The sequence below is a fragment of the Botryllus schlosseri genome, chromosome 16, assembly GCF_051294905.1.
Source record: "Botryllus schlosseri isolate E-star chromosome 16, Bs_hap1, whole genome shotgun sequence".
NCBI lineage: Eukaryota > Metazoa > Chordata > Ascidiacea > Stolidobranchia > Styelidae > Botryllus > Botryllus schlosseri.
The window spans coordinates 19,875,652-19,899,931 of record NC_137251.1 but is presented as its reverse complement, the minus strand read 5'-3'; the positions used below and the strand labels follow the sequence as shown (position 1 = coordinate 19,899,931).

General features: G+C 38.3%; 1 protein-coding gene and 1 long non-coding RNA gene across 6 annotated transcripts in view; one reads left to right on the top strand and one right to left on the bottom strand.

Moving 5' to 3' along the window:
* Positions 1-24,280, top strand: part of LOC145459351 (uncharacterized) — a 183,053-nt gene that overhangs the window by 68,740 nt on the left and 90,033 nt on the right. For all 5 annotated transcript variants that reach the window (XM_080338002.1, XM_080338000.1, XM_080338001.1 and 2 more), the window contains one exon: positions 3,080-3,115. In XM_080338002.1, coding sequence (XP_080194128.1) covers positions 3,080-3,115 — 36 coding nt within the window. The remainder of the gene's footprint in view (positions 1-3,079; positions 3,116-24,280) is intronic.
* Positions 5,483-11,533, bottom strand: LOC145459411 (uncharacterized). Its single transcript, XR_013921402.1, has 2 exons — positions 8,947-11,533; positions 5,483-6,966 (listed from the first exon to the last, which is right to left on the bottom strand). It is a non-coding gene; the product is annotated as an uncharacterized LOC145459411 (long non-coding RNA).

The following is a 24,280-nucleotide window of genomic DNA, read 5'->3' as shown; positions in this document are numbered from 1 at the left end:
AGCGGCCGCCGCCTATCACTGTTGTATGATCCGAGTCATGCATGGCTCGAGTGGCAATTCTTTGTTGGCTCGACATGACTCGAGTCATTTTCTTAAAAATGGAAATGACTTGACTCGACTTGAGTCAATTTGTGTATTGAATCGATCTGTAATCGAGTCCATGTGCATGACTCGACCACGTCATGTGTCTCGAGACATTACATGACTTGATTCAACTCTCATGTATCAGGACCGATACATGAAAAACACCTCTCACATCTATTAGAGTGAGAAAGTGAGAAAAGTTAGTACATTGCAAGGGTCCGTACATAGTTTTAGGTTGATAAAGTAAGATTGTTTTCTGGGGTTCTGAAGGGTACTGATTTCAAATCCTCAAGTTTTATTTTCAAATTTGCTCTAATTTTGGATATAACCTATGGATTCATCTTGACTACTATGTAGTATTTAAGCCTTGTGCGCTGTATAAAAACAGCTCACCCCTATACTATAAATCTAGGAAATTCAATTGAATCGTTATTTGTAAACAACGAAGACAGTCAAAAAAACGTTATTCAGCAAAATAACATTTTAGGGGTACTAAATTTATACTGGTTGAATACTTTTACGGATAACTAACCACATGGAATACTGAAATATCGTTGCATTAATTCCGTCAGTGGTATGACGTATAAAAGACCTATAGTAAATTCAACAAAGTCGCGTGGAATACAATAAGAATATTTAATCTTGAAATCAAAATTGTGTCTTGTACGATTTGAACCCGTGAACAATTTTTGACAGTATCTCAAGACGTTCCATCGTTGTATAGTCTCTCACCGTTCATTGCATTTTCCCTGTTTTTTTTTTTGTTGCTTTTGAATCTTGGTGGAACCTAAGGACTTGCCCTTCACTCGAATCCACAAATGTTCGGTAAATATATCAGGGTCACTGAACAGTAAGTAAACTTTGATGCTCATTGCACATGTTTATTCCAAGTTTTCTATATCCAGAAAACAAGATTGCACCAACTGGCTGTAGTTTGGGGCTTCGTGATTTACCAAGCAATTTTTTTCTACATATTTGAAGGAATCTTATGCCGTAAGCTCATTTCTGTTCATGTAAAACGAGAAAATTTCATCCGTATTCGAATCTGAGGTCCATCAAAGATGTCAAGGCTTCTCATTTAGGAGTCCACGGAATTGTCTGCAGGATGTACTTGAAGCAATTCCTCTCATTGTTTAGTGCCTTGACGGAACTGCTCCATTGACCCTAATTTAATGTGTAGAGAAAGAAATACAGTTCCATCTCTGGGGGCCAAGGGCTGATTGACTACATTGGCTATTCCAATTTGAGGACCGGTTCATTCTGACCAGTGTTTCCTGCACCAGTGTGGGATTCCGGTCACACAAACGTAGAAAACACCTTGTTCGCCCAGTAGAAAATTTACTACTTTGAAGTCAACATAGATGTGCCACATATGCGTATTGTAGATAAGACAAACTGGATGGCTCAATACTCGTAATTCAACTTGGCTGAATGCGCAATTGGTACAGAAGCAATATATTTCTGTTGTGAAAAAATACAAATTTTAGGATGGACAGGTCATCAAGTTCACATTGTTTGAACAACTGAGTAGCCTACAGCATGCGCGTTCCTCATATTTAATTATCTATTTTGTATAGTATAACAGTAAAAATGCTACGATTTACTCGTAATGGGTGAAATGTTTAGGGGTAAATACAGTGAATTTGGTTTGTTTATGGGCATGCGTATCCTTCAAACTAGGAGGATTGTAATTAAGTCACAAGGTTCCGAGTCACAAGTCAATCCCATTTCTATAGTTTTGACTTGACTTGACCTATGTCCATTACTGTGCTAAGTTTCTGTCACATTAATTTTTTCTAACAAGCTGTAAAAGTAATTATGCCGGTCAACTAAATTGGAAACCGTAAGGATAAAATCCTCAATCTAGTACAACGGATTTTCTAAAACATATAATAAGGCTGTGAACTCAAAGAAAACATGCACTGCCACATCTCATAAATGGGGTATCTGACAGTGTTGGGATGACTCGAGTCATGACTTGACTCGAGTCAGACTCGAGTCACCTTTTTCGTATGACTTGACTTGACTCGAGTCACTTTGCTAAAATGACTTGACTTGACTTGACTCGGCGTATCAAAAATGTGGATTGACTCGTGACTCGGAGCAAAATTCACGAGTCAATTTCAAGTCATCAAGTAATCGGTATCGATAAAAATCATTGTATCTTACATATGGTCGGATTGCTCGCGAAACGCTCGTGTAACCCGTGGGAGTTACTCATCATTCAATGATCGTGCGTTTCGCTGTGCCTCCATTGTTCTTTCACAAATAAATTGACCGCAAACGAAGTGGTTGAAGCTTATAGCTTACGATGTCGTAAACTAGTATAGTAAAGTAATGTATACTTCTGTTCTCTGTTGTTACCTTACCCAAACCTCTTGTTTTATTGAAATTGAATTCGAATATAGTTTATATAGTCATCAACCGTTGGCGCAGGCTCGAATTGTATCATGTCAATTTATAAGTGGGTAATGTATTGCATCTTATCAATTTGTTTCTCTATTCTGTATTTTGACTGGTAACTATAAACTAAAACTATGCAATTACTTACGTAGTTTGGCAGTTCTACGTATATGTGAGCGATACACCGCCTTCTTGCGTGTATAATTAACTCTATATTTGTTCATTGGTTCAGAATCAATGATCACTCAAATCTGTATTTCAGACAGCCAGCAAAATGCAATGACGTAATCATGCCTCATACTTCGAAAAGGCAACTTGACTTGAATTGTGACTTGACTCGTGACTTGACTTGACTTGACTCGACTTGACTCGAGTCACTTCCAAAAATAGAGTGACTTGACTTGACTCGAGTCACCTTCGAAAATCGATTGACTTGACTTGACTCGAGTCAAAATGTGCAATGACTCGAAATGACTCGTGACTCGAAGGTAGTGACTTGATCCCAACACTGGTATCTGATAAACGATTGTTGACTGTGTATTATTAGTAAACTTCTGTCAATATTACGAGATAATAGAGCGACATATTTCAGATATCGTTCCCGCACTTCACTACGGACCAATATTTGGTAAGTGCCTATTAAGTTTTATACAGGATAAATAATTTCTGTCCGGAGCATGGACAGATTGTAACAGATAAATAGAACTCGTTCGGATATCATGCATGCACTCGCCTAAATATTGAAGTTTTTCGAACATTCGTGAAATAGGTCATCAAAATATCGTGATTGTTAATTTGTCATGATTTCACTCACTCCATATAGATATAATCTACCACTATTAACCCAAAATTAGTAGAGACTTATTGTGACTTATTTACATAACAGGCATAGAGGTGTTGTATTTACATAACAGGCATAGATGTGTTCACTGGTCTACCAATTTCTAAAAACAAAATGTGCCAAAAATTTTAATGGTTGATTTAGGCTAATTTAAGGTGGTGAATCCAATTCTGTGCTCAGAATTTCTCTATCACGTCAGACTTTTTCCGTATGAATTTTTCTCATTATCATAAATTAATCAAATTTCGGCTTCCGTTAGTGACATCACGGTAAGCATACAACAGCAGCAGATCAAATAATGTTATTGAAATCATCAATCATGAAACCTGGGTTGTTGCAGTACAGAATTAGTGAATTTTCGGTGAACTTGAACCCAGTGATTCTCTATCTTCGTTCAATAAGAAGCTCTTTTCGCCACATAAATTACACTGGTCAACAAATTTCAAAAAATATCAGCCCTAAAAATTTTAATGATTGACTCAGGCTAATATTACGTTGCTGAATCCGATTCTGTGCTCACAATTTCTCTATCACGTCAGATTTTTTAGGTATGTATTTTTCTCATTTTCATAAATTGATCAAATTTCGGCTTTCTTTTAGTGAGCGTACAACACCATCAGATCATATATTGTTATAGAAATCATCTATAATGATGAAACCTGGGTTGTTGTAAGTAGTTAGTATGATCGGTCGCGAATCGCCATTGGTTCTTATGGGCCCGCTGGTGACCTGCCGCGAAACTCGTGTTGGTGACCCCACCCTTTTGACCCCCCCTTCCGCTGGTGACCTGCCATGTGTTCCTATGGGATCTCTGGTGACCCCATCCTTTCAGGTATAGGGTTCGCTCATGACCTGCCGTGAAAACTCGTGTTGGTGACTCCACCCTTTTCGAGTCCCTATCGCTGATGACCTGCCGTATCGTCGGTGATACCACTCTTTCAGGTATACGTTGTGTCGATGACCTGCCTGATAACGTTACGGGTATAGGGATCTCTGGTGAAGTGGTGTTAAATATCAAGTATAGTAAACAGTGACGCCATTACTTAGCATGTATATTCAATATTATTATATATGACCGATTTGAGTTATTCCCAACGTTTACGGCGAGCGCGACTTCGATATATCGCTATTCTTATCGGTGCGGCGATGATTCGTACTTTCGTTTATAGACTGCGGACGGCATGTCGTACTTTCAGCAAAAAGGTGTGAAATAGTTTGCTAAATCTAGAAATCACTTGCAAGGTAATATTTTGGTAATTAGTTTACCACAGAGCCTGCGTAGACAACGATTCCAATACCAACAATAGCCGCGTTCACATATTAACACTCCAAATAGGTGTGAAATAGTTTGCAAACCCTGCGATCGCTGACAAGATAATGTCTCGGACATAGCCATCTTTCGCGGCTTGGTGTTACAGGCATATCGATCGCTCACGCGGTGAAATTTTCGTAAGCAGTTTGTCACAGAACTTGATTTCACTCGTAAGATTTAATAAGTAACGAATAACAGACCGCCAGTGTCGGTAACTTGAATAGCGACAAATTGTCACTTATTTCTACTCTAACCCTAATCCATTGTGAAGTGTACGCTTATTCAAAAAGTTGCGAAATAATTCTAAAATCCTACGATCGCTCACAAGATAACACCTATAAGACATAACCATCTCTCGTGACTTGTGGTTACATACATCGCAATCGCTACAATGTAATATGTTGGTAGTTTGGTGCAGAACTGGATTTCACGAGTCTGATATAATAAGAATATTACCTATTAAGTAATAAGCACCGAATAACAGAACCGTCGCAGACGGTGACTTGAATATCCAAGATTTGATACTTTTCGCGATCGCTATATGTTTCACGTTGACTTTGGTTGCGTGATGCGAATCATGAGAATATTCAATCAATGTGTCAATTTGTCAACTTGAAATGAAACTCACTACACAAACCAAGTTGATTCGTATTTGAATGTGTTGATCCGGTACAACTCTAATCCTTTGAGAAATCCATTTACCGCGATCAGTTGATTAGAACGTAACTTGAATATTGCTGACTCCAACTTCAGTCGCATCGAATTATCCACATATTCCACGCTGCTGTTTCACACCTATAGAATCAATACCAACTAACTAAACAAGAATCAAGAATCACAAGTATGCACATACAATAATTGTATTTATTACTGAGAAATCAAACGCTTAACAAAACCACGCAACTTATCATTTGCCAACTCTAGCATTACCAAAAAATCAGGTAGGTCTATTGTTGATTGAAAATCCTTGAGTCCTTATTATCAAAAATGTTATAGTGCGGCGTCGGAATCCATTCGCGGGATGTACTAAAGGTAAATTCAGATAATCCAAAATGAAATATCTCGACTTTAACGCAGAGCGAACGTTTGTAGTTGTATAATTGTATATCTGACTCCAAGATATATTATTGACTCCAAGAAGGTTGCGTTTACAATTCGCTGCGTGTTTCTTCTTCCGTTCGACGACCGGCGTAACTCACGTCGTACGACCTTGTTGGCTGACGTACCACCAGGCCTGTCTATTGCACACGTATTCGATGTATCACACTGACGAATATATTTTGTTTCCGTCTCCCCGGCTTGTAACTTTATTGAATATCACGTACGGTTCAAAATGCAATATATATCCACCCAACCAGCGAAATACTTATGAATGTCTATCGACTTCCGAATCAGCTAATAATCATGAATGTATATGTACGCTGTATTACATCCGTACCTATATCATAACCACAACAGATTACATGCACCAAACATCGTACGATTTTATACTTTGTTATCTACGTTCACACGACAAAATATACGACTCACGAAGGCCTTATCGGGTTTACTCCTTATTGGATATCATTAAAATGGCGTTATACCAATATACTTCGTTAAAAGTTCCCCCTTCCTAGCAAAAGAACTTGGTGTAAAAAAAACGAATATATTGGTCAATATCTCATACCTAGGGTCATACACATATGGACTGGGGCTAATCATAGGGACTGAAGTTAATCCTAGGGATTGGAGACAGGAAACGATTTTTATATGCAGGGGCAAAAGTAAACTAATGAAACGACATACCATCCAAGCGTGGCATTCGGAAACCCTATTTTACATTTCCAACTCGGAACGACTCGCAATATCATAGTTCCTTCCAACGGGCAACAATAGTGTTCAAATAAAACAAAGAAATAAAACACCTACTTTAACTAGCACAAAATCGGTATCGCCGTTACATCAACGATCACTACACATGCAATAACAACGTTATATCATCAATATAATAAAATAAACATAATAAGTATCTCAAAAGCGATACCCTAGAGACATTCAATATCTCATTGCTTACAATAACATACCATCATAATACACAAATGCAGAACTAAAATATCAAAAGCACAAAACGTGGCAGCGGATACATTAAAGGTATCTTCGCACGCAAACAACAAAGTAATGAAAATGAATAATGAATATAAACTAAATGGGACACATACAATGTAATTCATAGACAAAACCAGTCTATATGCACTGACGAATGCCATCTACGTGTATGCAAGGCCATACCATCGATAATCATGCCCCAAAACCCACAGAACATGCTATTCACTGTCATTCACCTCTTCTACTTTATCACTAGAATGACCATTTCTATTAATTTCCGCCTCCCTTCGATTTCTATATTTTTACAGTAATTTTTTTATTTTGATGCGATCATTCTCATTTTCACGATTAGCGCGTGATATCCGCAACTTCTTAGAGCGTCTCATCCCGTACCGTGTAAACTTCCCACACACCCCACAAGCAACAATCACTACGAAGGCCACTACCAATACCGATATAACCCGACCAGCGGGACCAGTAATCATTCCGAGCAAACCCAGAAAGGAATTCTTGAACCATCCGCCGATTTTACCCAGTACCGAAACTACCCCCTCACCTTCGCTAACCACTACCGAGCCAGTAACGTCTCTCGCGAGTCGACGCACTGCCTGAGCGTGCCTAACGAAGTCAGATGTGGTTTTAAACATTACCGATTCCACATCAGCACCGTCCTCAACATCCTCACCTGCAAACAACTCAGTCATGACGGCCAAATAATCAACTTCCTCATACGGAATTTCAATATCACGAATGTTTGGAATGAGACGGCGCACAGTTACATTCACCGACACCAACGAATTGTTATAGAATTTGAAGAACATGCCATTAATCTTGAATAACTTTACCAAGTGGGTATTACGTTTAGGATTTGTGGTTTCGACGTCATGGACTCCCTTCTGGATTGTATTACCGTAATATATTTGACCAATTCTATTTTTGCCTTCGTAGTCCTTAAACATTACAAGAGGTCTTGCTGACACAACACCTTCATGCACCAAACTGTCCAACAAAGTCGCGTTTACGTCCGTACAATGCATTACCACGAACGCGTCGCCAACCTTGATCGCCCGTACGGGACGATTCATCATCGTGGACAACACAGCACTAGGGTGAGAATTCGCCAAAATTCTCATATTTGACGCCACAATCTTTTCCATCTGACAATGGATCGCATTTAACGCGCTTTGTGTACCCTTGTTGGCGGCTAGATTCCTATCCTCTATATTTTGAAATATCGCCGATAAAATACTCCCTTACTTAGGATGGGTCATGTTCATAGCAAAATCATTAATTTCGTAGTCTATGCATTTAACATTTTTGAATACTAAACCACTATACGTACAAATCAAGTCATGATCCGCAAAACAATCCGAATCTATTTTACCGCATTCGTACCACTCGTGAAAAGACATGCCTAAAAATGGGAGTTCTATACGAGATACTTTCTTATCCTCGTCTAAATACATTACCATAGAGGTGTTACTCTCAATTTCCAAGTTCGGGCATACGAGTTTCTCACTCGCATCCCACACAAACGTATACGTTTCCGTTTCACATGAACCTTGCATTACACGACATCCGTCAGTAAAAGATAAAGGCGAAGACAATTCGTTCTTTTCATGATCATACATCATGCCCGTTTTTAACACGAAAATATTTGTCACAATAGTTTGGCAAGTCCGCAAGTACACATAACTGTATTTAGCCGTGTTGTTCGTACGCAACAACACAGGGCTAATGGCGATCAACGGACCAAATTTACCGTCCCCATTTTTCACATACGCGGCGCAATCCCGAGCAGAGATAGGCGGTCCCACGCGAGACTGACAAGTAGCCTCCGTGGACCCAAACACGTATCGAAACGTCTCAGTTTCAATCAACATAACATGGCATGCCACTGCATTTAACTTGGTCTTATGACGATTCTGATGATACACCCCACTAGTACAGTGGCGAATATGTTCAACATTGTGACGCGTGCATTTAGCACTAGTGATATCATACACTTCAGCAGCGAGCTTAGGTGACCCCACCTTACATTCTACGACGGGAGTCACAACATGATGCAGCAATCCTGCATTTACATATCACAACAACATATCACTGTATAAAGCGCACTTTAACCGCGTCTATCTTTACTTTACGCGATTCAACAATCGACGAAGCAGCAATCCTGCCTTTACGCAACATATTATTGCACAAGGCACAATTTTCATCACACGTATCTTTATTCTACGCGATTTAATGCAACACGTAATCATTCAAATGTCTTGGTCTAACAATTCGTCTCCCTCTGGACGTATACTTTGGACTTGGCTCGTTGAGAGTTCTGCCTTCATTGCATGTTTGGGTCTTAGGTTAGGATTCATGTCCATTATTATCGCAATCGACTTCAACAGGTAAGCTATCAGATATTCGCTCTCGAGACGCATCACTAACACTACCCGGACAGTCGCTACCGCTGTCATCATCACTAGACGACACTACACACGCGTCGCCCGGAGTTACCGCGGAGTTTAGTACCACTTTGTCCGCATCAACGGGCGGAAACTGCCGAACAAAATCATCGAACATGTCGTATCTAAATCAAATGACGGAAAAAATAACAACGGTCTATTTATGCAGACTACTGAAATACAAATCAACAACATAAGGCGCTAAAAAAAACACAAACATCACGTAATACCTCAAAACAGTACATACACGATATTACGGCAACATTAAAGGATACATTACATTGGGCATTCAAAAAACCGATAATATCACTCGCACACGAACTAATTAGCAAGATACTGTAATCGGTATAAAAAAAATCGAATCGAATATTCACCTGCAATCATTTTATTCTAAATCGATATGAAACTTCCTAATTCATATCACGTAGCATTTAACATTGGTATATACCAACAGAACGAGAGTGTGCCCTATTTATTGTATTACATGCAAAGCAATGTTTGCAAATATCATGCACTACCGCGGTGCATATTTTTCTCAATGATATAGTCAACATAAGGGTATCGTCGTATGGCAGAGGCCTAATATCTCTTCATAAGGCTTGCAATATATCATTATTCATCACACATACATATCAAGCTATTCAGCTATTGGATACATCATGGCATCGAATAAATAGGGTAGCCTTCTTGCCACGGGTTTACCCGCACACATCTCTTAACAAAACATCATGCTATATAAGCACCTGCGTCATACATCTGCAAGCAGCGCAGTATTTGACCCGCAGGAAATGCGACCCCTACCTGGGTAGAGAAACCAATGATTGCAAGTTACTCTACTAAACTATACTTTGTCAATATCCCAATAACAGTAACCAACCAATGTCGTAGTGCATGAGAATAAAATCGATCTACCTTAAATTATTCTAATCCGTGTGATGCATTAATCAGCGATTTCAGAGCTCTGGGGTTCATGCCCGGAACTGCCTCGGCATAACTTCTGATTAATCGGAACATCAAAACGGTCCAACAGAACACTTTTAAACAAGTCGTAGCAATTAGGATCATGTGGGCCAGGAATACTTCCATCGATAGCGGCGAAGTGTGCGTCATTCAAGTTCCTCAACAAAATGAGATATTTAGCTTTTTGCGACCGTACATTCTCGCCCTCGAGCTGATGTTCTTATATTCTGAAATACAGTGCCGGTTCCTGCTCGTTAAAAGGTCGATTGATAGTGATCTCGCGAGAAGTGAATCTATCCAGAAGTTCGTTGTCACTACTTTCCACTTCCATTTATGACAGTGAATAGCAATTGCTCATGCGAGAATTGAAAATGATTACCTTCTCCGTTGCCCGTACACGCAAATGTCGCACTGCACACAGACGAAGATTCCGCAGCAAAACAGCTCAGATTATTGGATATATCACTGAGAAAACAAAATTAAAGTAAGCCACCTGGAATTTACACCGAAATACTAGAAATTTTCTACTTTTAATTAAATTATTCGATCGGATATAGAATATTCATACACAATACACATTTACAACATATCTCGATTCTCTGACATGACTCAAAGAATGAATTCTGATATTTATGCAATTCAATACACACTCCACCGTCTCTGAAATCGAAATAAAACTGCAAATCCCTCTCCGGGTATGCTACTTAACTTCAAAATATGGTACAATTCTCCGTATCTTCTGCGCAGGCGATCTTCGTTGTCAATTCTTCTTGCGAGAACGTCGCGATGTCTTTTGATGTCTGTCCTCGTCACTGATTGTAGATTGAACTTTCCCACCGTCGCCGTATTGCAAGGCGAGTCTTTATATTGATCGTTTCCGTGGTCCGTTGCTGTATTGCCCTTTCTCGCCGTCGTGAAAGGCGAAACTTTATATTGATTGTCTTCGGTCGGTCGGCCGGTCGGTCTTGATTGATTGAACGTCGGAAGGTCACCACTTTAACGCAGAGCGAACGTTTGTAGTTGTATAATTGTATATCTGACTCCAAGATATATTATTGACTCCAAGAAGGTTGCGTTTACAATTCGCTGCGTGTTTCTTCTTCCGTTCGACGACCGGCGTAACCCACGTCGTACGACCTTGTTGGCTGACGTACCACCAGGCCTGTCTATTGCACACGTATTCGATGTATCACACTGACGAATATATTTTGTTTCCGTCTCCCCGGCTTGTAACTTTATTGAATATCACGTACGGTTCAAAATGCAATATATATCCACCCAACCAGCGAAATACTTATGAATGTCTATCGACTTCCGAATCAGCTAATAATCATGAATGTATATGTACGCTGTATTACATCCGTACCTATATCATAACCACAACAGATTACATGCACCCAACATCGTACCATTTTATACTTTGTTATCTACGTTCACACGACAAAATATACGACTCACGAAGGCCTTATCGGGTTTACTCCTTATTGGATATCATTAAAATGGCGTTATACCAATATACTTCGTTAAACTTCGTTTGACATAATTTGAATTGAAATAGATTGACAAGCATGACTACCAACTTTCAACCCAGTCATATTTAGAGATTATACGCATATTGATTTGAAACAAGTAATGAAACCTTACAACTCTATTCACGACTGAGTTTTCCGTTTGTCAAATAGAGTTTCAGTAAATAATTTCACTATGCTATCGCGATATTTTATTGTGTTACTACACACAATCAAGTTAATCAATGAAATAGCACCTGTTGTAAATATTTCTTACTTGACAGCCACTTGTGCATACCGCGATCGAGTTGCGACGCGATGAGTTAAATCGGAATATTTCAATCTATTTGTCGAAACCTTGAACAAGCTGTCTGATTATTTTTTTGTTGCAATTGAGTTAACGGAAATAGTATTACGCATCGACATCTTACCATCTTACCATACTCCAAAGAGTCAACAAGGAAAAACCTTGCCAAGTAAACCCGTTTGTAACTCACCCAATCAACTCAAACAGTATCAGTATGAAAACACCCAAGCATACACGAGTCCATACAATCACTAAAACCTAAAGTCCGTAACAAGCTCGGCTGTATTCATATCCCTACGACGGGTCTTTTTTTCAACTGTAAAAGTCGTTACTATTTCACAGGACAAAGTAATTACTACTCGATATATTTTGTAAGATAAAAGTAATTTCTACTCGGTGCAGGTGACTTGAGATTAACACATTACATTTGAGTATACGAGATTTGAATGTCTGACCAACGTAGTTGAGAATTCATTTCTTACAATCAAACGCCGGTGTTATATTCAAAGTTATCATGCTGTAAACATAAGGATTGACACATTGATTTGACATATGTCATAGTTGATCATGACTTGAATATTAAATTATTTGCGTTAATTAGACACGGCGTTGTGGTAAATGTTATGACAGCAACAAACTTTTCAGTGCCATTGTTCTTAACATATTAAGTAGTAAAACTATACGTGTCTGAAATGTTCTTGATTGGAGAATTACTCCACCTCGATAAAAATCACTCTGCGTATCGCGATATCAGGAAATATTTTACAAATGTAATTGTTTCCAGTAACCAAGACTAAAGATGAAACAGCAATATCGGTATTACTACATTCAACAACCAGTACAATTATTAAAATCTATCGTTTGCGATAAACAACGCTAAAGATGCAATAATTCCATTATTCATACACTGAACATCCGATACAAAATGCTTTATTATCCCGATTCGCAACGGGTAATTGAAACGACTAAGTGTAGAGTCAGTATATCACAGTGACACGTCGTTACTATTGAATCCAGCAATTGAAACATACACAACTTGCAGAGTGTGAAAATATCACTTTGGGTATCGAGTACCCTTTGAAGCGCGCAATCAATACATAATTCCAGTCGCACTCTCTAAGACATTGTGAAGTCTACGGATTTACACTTCAAGACTTTGATCAACACAGAAGCAATTTGGAATATCTTTACTGGACGCATCCTATTCAACTAGACTTGAGTATACGCTAAACTCATAGCATTAACAAAATCGCAATAGGCGCTACACTGAAATTTACAAAATGTGTTTGTATTCTTGCTCAAAGTAGTGATCATGAATTATCATTTGAATCTTCTAAAGTAATTGTAATCGTAAAACCAAACTTGCGATAGTCATTACCATAACAAAAGAATATTGTAGGTTGCTTGCTAAATGTATGCCGGAAATATTTGTAGAACGCTCACGACCAAAGAAATCGGAATTTGTCATTCATCAAAGTAAATGTCGTCACAATACTCTGCCACTAAAAAACGTTACTCGTATGTGATTGAATAGCCTGTAATTAACTCGCTAAATCAAACCCTAAGAAATTTCACTCACTCATCGGATATTAAACAGCGTCGCTTAATCGGTGTAGTTCGTTTTTTTCTAAATACAAATCATACCTAGCCAACAGAAAACAATTTTCACTCACTCGGTAATGGAACCAAGTGGTGGGTCTCCATTCGATATTTTGTTTGTGTCAAATACTTTGCAATGAACACATTTGAGTGGTTGAGCTTTACATCATCAAGCTGTCATTTTTAAATCAAGATTTCGGTCAACTTGTAAACGTATCATTTAACTAACCAACATTTAGTGATTCGTGAACATACCAAACGATACACATCCACCTCCGATCTTAATTTCCATCATCGTGATAATCGAAGTACATTTCTTTCGAATTCGTAACAACCGGCTTTTCTGTGACATGATAAATTTTTGACAAGTTATGCTTAGAAGATTGGTTGCATATCTCGAAAAATAATATACCGCTCATATTGATACTGTTACTCGGTATTTTTCCCGTTGTCGATTTTCAAACGAGTAAAATTTATTACTTGAGTTTCTCCGCTTACTATATGTAAATGTAAACTCAGTCGTCTTTCAACATCACAAATACATTGATAAAAAGTAGGCAATCAAACGCTACAAGTTTGACTTTTGTAGGATGTGTATGATTACCCCACGCAACTCATTTCTTACCAAAGGTATATGAAATATATTCATGGTACACGAAAATACTCGATATTCCCATACTACGAACCTGTACAACGATTGGCGGTGCTTTCACCTGTTTCGATACCTCAAGAACTTTATTGTCTGAATGGATGTTCATGTATCTTAATAATCAAATAGTTCAACACAGAACTAGTATTAACAGAAACATCAGAGTTGTCTACACAGAAGTTTGTATGTGTACAGTATGCGAATACCATGTGTAAGTCCAGCACAATTGTGGTATACATCCGAGTTTAGTCTCGAGAACCAGTTATTCAAAAAACGTGAAAGTGTTTCTACGCCAAGTCGTTATGTTGACGAAAGCGTATATTGTAATATCATGATCGATTTGCATTCGTTGGTCACAAAATGTCACTACTCTAAATAATTATTTTTCACCCAAACACAAATGCATACTTGTCACCATTATTTTTCATCAAGCACGAGTTCAAGAAAAATACTTACTAAGACATGAATTGTTATTTTTATATTGTGTAAATAGGTAATAATTCATTTTAGTAACACTATATCAACATCATCGAGTTGCGCGAATAGATTTACATGTGGTCTTGTGGTTTTAATCGAAGTACACAGCACGGTCTAATGTAGAGTCATCTCTGTTGTACAGCAACTCGGTAATCGAAATGCATGCATTAAAATTTAAACAGCGATCTTGTTTCGTCACGCGAAAAATATGTTCACTATCGCGATACTCTGCACAGGACGTGTAAATCCTTTTCACACTCGTAATAGTATACCAACGGCTACCGGCGACAACGTTTAACAACACCAACGACACTAAACATACGATACCTACCCAAGTAAAATTTCCATTTTCACCTGGAGGTCAGCCGTTACCTGAGTAAAAATACCATTATTCTTTGGAGATTTATCGTTTAATCAGAGTAACAATACATTTGCACTTGGAGGTCTATCGTTTCCAAGAGTAACAAACCCCTTTTCCTTTGGAAATCTATTTTTCCCTGGGTAACAAACCATTTTCACTTGGAAATATATTTTTTCCCCGGGTAACAAACATTTTTCGCTTGGAAATATATTTTTTTCCTGAGCAACAAACCATTTTCACTTGGCGGTTCGTCGTTTACCTGAGTGAAAATATCATTTTCCTTTGGAGATCCGGCGTTTATCCATTGTAACAAACCATTTTCACTTGGAAATATATTTTTTCCCCGAGCAACAAACCATTTTCACTTGGAAATACATTTTTTCTCTGAGCAACAAACCATTTTCACTTGGCGGTCCGTCGTTTACCTGAGTAAAAATATCATTTTCCTTTGGAGATCCGGCGTTTACCCATTGTAACAAACCATTTTCACTTGGAAATCTGTCGTTTACCTGAGTACCAATACCGTTTTCACTTGGAAATCCATCTTTTCCCTGGGTAACAATACCATTTTCGTTTTGAAAACTGACCACCACACCGGCCAATTTGATATTTTTGTATATTGTTACAACAGGCAGCGACAAAATATACACCAACAACGACTCCAATACATTTGTGTAATCGCATATTCACTTGTTCTGGTGCATCTCATCGAAATCCTCAGTTACGCGCATGCAATGTGCTGTTGTACATCGATTTGTATGTTTTGGAAATTGGACAATAGGTTTCGACATGTCTGCGATGTCCGGGTTCGTGCTTTGGATTTTCCAGAGTCAAAATGTCTGAATAAAACACCTCCTCGACTTCGGTAAATGTTTGGCACGCAGATAACGGCGATCGGAAATCGAGGAATTTATGTTTCCATCGGGCTAACAACTCCAGGTTACTTGTGATTTATCTCACACGTGTTTACTATGTTGTGTCGCTCTTTATTGATCAATACATACCACACCATTCAGTTTGAAATCGGAAACCCCGAGAAAGAATTAACCGGATCCGGATATCAACTCTGAATCGATAAACCATATTCAAGTAAACATGCCACAACCTGTGTCTCCATGAAAATAACAAGACATCGCACAAATCAAGTATACTTCGCGATTATTTGCCCACACAAGTAATCACGTAAACGAGGTGTATGACATTACATACATCATGGATAACATAGTGTCTAGCATTACAAACATCATGGGTGACAAATTCGTCTTCTCAAGTCTCGTCATGCACCGACTCTGTACATTCAGTGTGGGTATAGATGACTTGGGGATAGACAAACAGACATCTTTGACCGTAACATGGCCTTAGCATGAACCGAGATGTATTCAGCTTGGGGGAAAAATTAGTCGCACACTATTTCACCGAGATTACACCCCTTTCACGGTTCACACCTTGATTTATCACCTTCTCAAGGTAGTTCGGATTCTCAGATAGACTTGGTTCATGATTCGGACTTCGGGGTATAGTAAAATCAGGATGTGTAGTTTAATTACTCACTCACTCACTCAATGTCCTGTATATTGGTGGTGGTCCTATCCTGCAAACTGTTTGCTGAGAACGTAGCTCATCCGTTGGTTCAATGTATATACGGAGTGCGAAAACTGTCGCTGTTTTGACTATGTGTCACAATCAATACTAAATATGAGAATTCGTTACACGGGTGCAACGTCGCAGTCCGACATCCTTAACAGTGATTCCGTGTATGGAAATCTTAAATTCGATTGCGGTTTTTGTAATCCGGGTTACTGTGTTTCTGTGGTGTGAAGACTAAATTCGTATTGATCCCCTCGCAAGAGCGTGATGTCTATTTTACACCTTGAGCAATTATAAAACGCATCTTCGAAACTTTTGGTCTAATTCATCCGCTTGCATTTCGAAACGGACCATCACCACAAGGCAATTGAAAAAACGTTATCGTTACCTGACCATATACAAGAGCATGGATGGACTACGCATAACTGTCCATAGGTTCCTCTGGCCCCACACCGTGGTTTTAAGACACAGACAAGATGCGGCAGTGGAAATATTGAAAATGAAAAACGATACCTTGGTTACATTTGATTTCGATTTTACACCTGATGAGCCATACACTCGATTGATACATTGGGACGACAACTCTATCGTCGAAGTCGAGGGAAAAGAAATGTACAGATTTGTTGGTGTCGTGGCTATTCAACGAAAATCGGGATACAAGATAGTACATGGTGCACATATATGACTATGAATATGCATAATGCTCTGTTCACTGTATCGATATCACCAATATAATTTGAACGAATAACTATGTTACGGTCAAAGATGTCTGTTTGTCTATCCCCAAGTCATCTATACCCACACTGAATGTACAGAGTCGGTGCATGACGAGACTTGAGAAGACGAATTTGTCACCCATGATGTTTGTAATGCTAGACACTATGTTATCCATGATGTATGTAATGTCATACACCTCGTTTACGTGATTACTTGTGTGGGCAAATAATCGCGAAGTATACTTGATTTGTGCGATGTCTTGTTATTTTCATGGAGACACAGGTTGTGGCATGTTTACTTGAATATGGTTTATCGATTCAGAGTTGATATCCGGATCCGGTTAATTCTTTCTCGGGGTTTCCGATTTCATACTGAATGGTGTGGTATGTATTGATCAATAAAGAGCGACACAACATAGTAAACACGTGTGAGATAAATCACAAGTAACCTGGAGTTGTTAGCCCGATGGAAACATAAATTCCTCGATTTACGACCGCCGTTATCTGCGTGCCAAACATTTACCGAAGTCGAGGAGGTGTTTTATTCAGACATTTTGACTCTGGAAAATCCAAAGCACGAACCCAGACATCGCAGACATGTCGAAACCTATTGTCCAATTTCCAAAACATACACATCGATGTACAACAGCACATTGCATGCGGGTAACTGAGGATTTCGATGGGATGCACCAGAACAAGTGAATATGCGATTACACAAATGTATTGGAGTCGTTGTTGGTGTATATTTTGTCGCTGCCTGTTGTAACAATATACAAAAATATCAAATTGGCCGGTGTGGTGGTCAGTTTTCAAATCGAAAATGGTATTGTTACCCAGGGAAAAGATGGATTTCCAAGTGAAAACGGTATTGGTACTCAGGTAAACGACAGATTTCCAAGTGAAAATGGTTTGTTACAATGGGTAAACGCCGGATCTCCAAAGGAAAATGATATTTTTACTCAGGTAAACGACGGACCGCCAAGTGAAAATGGTTTGTTGCTCAGAGAAAAAAATGTATTTCCAAGTGAAAATGGTTTGTTGCTCGGGGAAAAAATATATTTCCAAGTGAAAATGGTTTGTTACAATGGGTAAACGCCGGATCTCCAAAGGAAAATGATATTTTTACTCAGGTAAACGACGAACCGCCAAGTGAAAATGGTTTGTTGCTCAGGAAAAAAATATATTTCCAAGCGAAAAATGTTTGTTACCCGGGGAAAAAATATATTTCCAAGTGAAAATGGTTTGTTACCCCGGGAAAAATAGATTTCCAAAGGAAAAGGGGTTTGTTACTCTTGGAAACGATAGACCTCCAAGTGAAAATGTATTGTTACTCTGATTAAACGATAAATCTCCAAAGAATAATGGTATTTTTACTCAGGTAACGGCTGACCTCCAGGTGAAAATGGAAATTTTACTTGGGTAGGTATCGTATGTTTAGTGTCGTTGGTGTTGTTAAACGTTGTCGCCGGTAGCCGTTGGTATACTATTACGAGTGTGAAAAGGATTTACACGTCCTGTGCAGAGTATCGCGATAGTGAACATATTTTTCGCGTGACGAAACAAGATCGCTGTTTAAATTTTAATGCATGCATTTCGATTACCGAGTTGCTGCACAACAGAGATGACTCTACATTAGACCGTGCTGTGTACTTCGATTAAAACCACAAGACCACATGTAAATCTATTCGCGCAACTCGATGATGTTGATATAGTGTTACTAAAATGAATTATTACCTATTTACACAACATAAAAATAACAATTCATGTCTTAGTAAGTATTTTTCTTGAACTCATGCTTGATGAAAAAGAATGGTGACAAGTACGCGTTTGTGTTTGGGTGAAAAATAATTATTTAGAGTAGTGACATTTTGTGACCAACGAATGCAAATCGATCATGATATTACAATATACGCTTTCGTAAACATAACGACTTGGCGTAGAAACACTTTCACGTTTTTTGAATAACTGGTTCTCGAGACTAAACTCGGATGTATACCACAATTGTGCTGGACTTACACATGGTATTCGCATACTGTACACATACAAACTTCTGTGTAGACAACTTTGATGTTTCTGTTAATACTAGTTCTGTGTTGAACTATTTGATTATTAAGATACATGAACATCCATTCAGACAATAAAGTTCTTGAGGTATCGAAACAGTTGAAAGCACCGCCAATCGTTGTACAGGTTCGTAGTATGGGAATATCGAGTATTTTCGTGTACCATGAATATATTTCATATACCATTGGTAAGAAATGAGTTGCGTGGGGTAATCATACACATCCTACAAAAGTTAAACTTGTAGCGTTTGATTGCCTACTTTTTATCAATGTATTTGTGATGTTAAAAGACGACTGAGTTTACATTTACATATAGTAAGCAGAGAAACTCAAGTAATAAATTTTACTCGTTTGAAAATCGACAACGGGAAAAATACCGAGTAACAGTATCAATATGAGCGGTATATTATTTTTCGAGATATGCAACCAATCTTCTAAGCATAACTTGTCAAAAATTTATCATGTCACAGAAAAGCCGGTTGTTACGAATTCGAAAGAAATGTACTTCGATTATCACGATGATGGAAATTAAGATCGGAGGTGGATGTGTATCGTTTGGTCTGTTCACGAATCACTAAATGTCGGTTGGTTAAATGATACGTTTACAAGTTGACCGAAATCTTGATTTAAAAATGACAGCTTGATGATGTAAAGCTCAACCACTCAAATGTGTTCATTGCAAAGTATTTGACACAAACAAAATATCGAATGGAGACCCACCACTTGGTTTCATTACCGAGTGAGTGAAAATTGTTTTCTGTTGGCTAGGTATGATTTGTATTTAGAAAAAAAACGAACTACACCGATTAAGCGACGCTGTTTAATATCCGATGAGTGAGTGAAATTTCTTAGGGTTTGATTTAGCGAGTTAATTACAGGCGATTCAATCACATACGAGTAACGTCTTTTAGTGGCAGAGTATTGTGACGACATTTACTTTGATGAATGACAAATTCCGATTTCTTTGGTCGTGAGCGTTCTACAAATATTTCCGGCATACATTTAGCAAGCAACCTACAATATTCTTTTGTTATGGTAATGACTATCGCAAGTTTGGTTTTACGATTACAATTACTTTAGAAGATTCAAATGATAATTCATGATCACTACTTTGAGCAAGAATACAAACACATTTTGTAAATTTCAGTGTAGCGCCTATTGCGATTTTGTTAATGCTATGAGTTTAGCGTATACTCAAGTCTAGTTGAATAGGATGCGTCCAGTAAAGATATTCCAAATTGCTTCTGTGTTGATCAAAGTCTTGAAGTGTAAATCCGTAGACTTCACAATGTCTTAGAGAGTGCGACTGGAATTATGTATTGATTGCGCGCTTCAAAGGGTACTCGATACCCAAAGTGATATTTTCACACTCTGTAAGTTGTGTATGTTTCAATGCGCTGTCACAAATCCCGGCAATAAATCGTATCAATTGCTGGATTCAATAGTAACGACGTGTCACTGTGATATACTGACTCTACACTTAGTCGTTTCAATTACCCGTTGGGAAACGGGATAATAAAGCATTTTGTATCGGATGTTCAGTGTATGAATAATGGAATTATTGCATCTTTAGCGTTGTTTATCGCAAACGATAGATTTTAATAATTGTACTGGTTGTTGAATGTAGTAATACCGATATTGCTGTTTCATCTTTAGTCTTGGTTACTGGAAACAATTACATTTGTAAAATATTTCCTGATATCGCGATACGCAGAGTGATTTTTATCGAGGTGGAGTAATTCTCCAATCAAGAACATTTCAGACACGTATAGTTTTACTACTTAATATGTTAAGAACAATGGCACTGAAAAGTTTGTTGCTGTCATAACATTTACCACAACGCCGTGTCTAATTAACGCAAATAATATAATATTCAAGTCATGATCAACTATAACATATGTCAAATCAATGTGTCAATCCTTATGTTTACAGCATGATAACTTTGAATATAACACCGGCGTTCGATTGTAAGAAATGAATTCTCAACTACGTTGGTCAGACATTCAAATCTCGTATACTCAAATGTAATGTGTTAATCTCAAGTCACCTGCACCGAGTAGAAATTACTTTTATCTTACAAAATATATCGAGTAGTAATTACTTTGTCTTGTGAAATAGTAACGACTTTTACAGTTGAAAAAAAAGACCCGTCGTAGGGATATGAATACAGCCGAGCTTGTTACGGACTTTAGGTTTTAGTGATTGTATGGACTCGTGTATGCTTGGGTGTTTTCATACTGATACTGTTTGAGTTGATTGGGTGAGTTACAAACGGGTTTACTTGGCAAGGTTTTTCCTTGTTGACTCTTTGGAGTATGGTAAGATGGTAAGATGTCGATGCGTAATACTATTTCCGTTAACTCAATTGCAACAAAAAAATAATCAGACAGCTTGTTCAAGGTTTCGACAAATAGATTGAAATATTCCGATTTAACTCATCGCGTCGCAACTCGATCGCGGTATGCACAAGTGGCTGTCAAGTAAGAAATATTTACAACAGGTGCTATTTCATTGATTGACTTGATTGTGTGTAGTAACACATTAAAATATCGCGATAGCATAGTGAAATTATTTACTGAAACTCTATTTGACAAACGGAAAACTCAGTCGTGAATAGAGTTGTAAGGTTTCATTACTTGTTTCAAATCAATATGCGTATAATCTCTAAATATGACTGGGTTGAAAGTTGGTAGTCATGTTTGTCAATCTATTTCAATTCAAATTATGTCAAAGTCGAGATATTTCATTTTGGATTATCTGAATTTACCTTTAGTACATCCCGCGAATGGATTCCGACGCCGCACTATAACATTTTTGATAATAAGGACTCAAGGATTTTTAATCAACAATAGACCTACCTGATTTTTTGGTAATGCTAGAGTTGGCAAATGATAAGTTGCGTGGTTTTGTTAAGCGTTTGATTTCTCAGTAATAAATACAATTATTGTATGTGCATACTTGTGATTCTTGATTCTTGTTTAGTTAGTTGGTATTGATTCTATAGGTGTGAAACAGCAGCGTGGAATATGTGGATAATTCGATGCGACTGAAGTTGGAGTCAGCAATATTCAAGTTACGTTCTAATCAACTGATCGCGGTAAATGGATTTCTCAAAGGATTAGAGTTGTACCGGATCAACACATTCAAATACGAATCAACTTGGTTTGTGTAGTGAGTTTCATTTCAAGTTGACAAATTGACACATTGATTGAATATTCTCATGATTCGCATCACGCAACCAAAGTCAACGTGAAACATATAGCGATCGCGAAAAGTATCAAATCTTGGATATTCAAGTCACCGTCTGCGACGGTTCTGTTATTCGGTGCTTATTACTTAATAGGTAATATTCTTATTATATCAGACTCGTGAAATCCAGTTCTGCACCAAACTACCAACATATTACATTGTAGCGATTGCGATGTATGTAACCACAAGTCACGAGAGATGGTTATGTCTTATAGGTGTTATCTTGTGAGCGATCGTAGGATTTTAGAATTATTTCGCACCTTTTTGAATAAGCGTACACTTCACAATGGATTAGGGTTAGAGTAGAAATAAGTGACAATTTGTCGCTATTCAAGTTACCGACACTGGCGGTCTGTTATTCGTTACTTATTAAATCTTACGAGTGAAATCAAGTTCTGTGACAAACTGCTTACGAAAATTTCACCGCGTGAGCGATCGATATGCCTGTAACACCAAGCCGCGAAAGATGGCTATGTCCGAGACATTATCTTGTCAGCGATCGCAGGGTTTGCAAACTATTTCACACCTATTTGGAGTGTTAATATGTGAACGCGGCTATTGTTGGTATTGGAATCGTTGTCTACGCAGGCTCTGTGGTAAACTAATTACCAAAATATTACCTTGCAAGTGATTTCTAGATTTAGCAAACTATTTCACACCTTTTTGCTGAAAGTACGACATGCCGTCCGCAGTCTATAAACGAAAGTACGAATCATCGCCGCACCCATAAGAATAGCGATATATCGAAGTCGCGCTCGCCGTAAACGTTGGGAATAACTCAAATCGGTCATATATAATAATATTGAATATACATGCTAAGTAATGGCGTCACTGTTTACTATACTTGATATTTAACACCACTTCACCAGAGATCCCTATACCCGTAACGTTATCAGGCAGGTCATCGACACAACGTATACCTGAAAGAGTGGTATCACCGACGATACGGCAGGTCATCAGCGATAGGGACTCGAAAAGGGTGGAGTCACCAACACGAGTTTTCACGGCAGGTCATGAGCGAACCCTATACCTGAAAGGGTGGGGTCACCAGAGATCCCATAGGAACACATGGCAGGTCACCAGCGGAAGGGGGGGTCAAAAGGGTGGGGTCACCAACACGAGTTTCGCGGCAGGTCACCAGCGGGCCCATAAGAACCAATGGCGATTCGCGACCGATCATACTAACTACTGTTGTAGAACAGCATAACTGAGTTTTCGGTAAACTTGAATCCAGTGGTTCTCTATCTTTTTTCGATCAAGACCTCTTTTTGACCCATAAATTCATATGTGGATGCACCTATTTTTAGTCGGTATAGTAGTTATCATCTTTATCTACCACTCTTCGTTTAAAGATTGTGATTAGTAGCTCCGTACCTAATGTAGTTCCCTGCGTCATCTATCTTTGTACATCTGTCCTGCAGACTTAATCGGTCAATGCATTTAATGACAGCATACTGCTCTTTCGTAAAAGTTAAAAGTTTGCAAACAATAAACATTGTATTGTTGGTATATTATACAAAAGAGAATTGTTCAATCCAGTACAGGACCCAAATATGTGGCCTTTTGAGCTTGTTTTGAAACAGTAAAAGAAACAGGATGTCTGCTTTTCCAAAGAAAAAATGG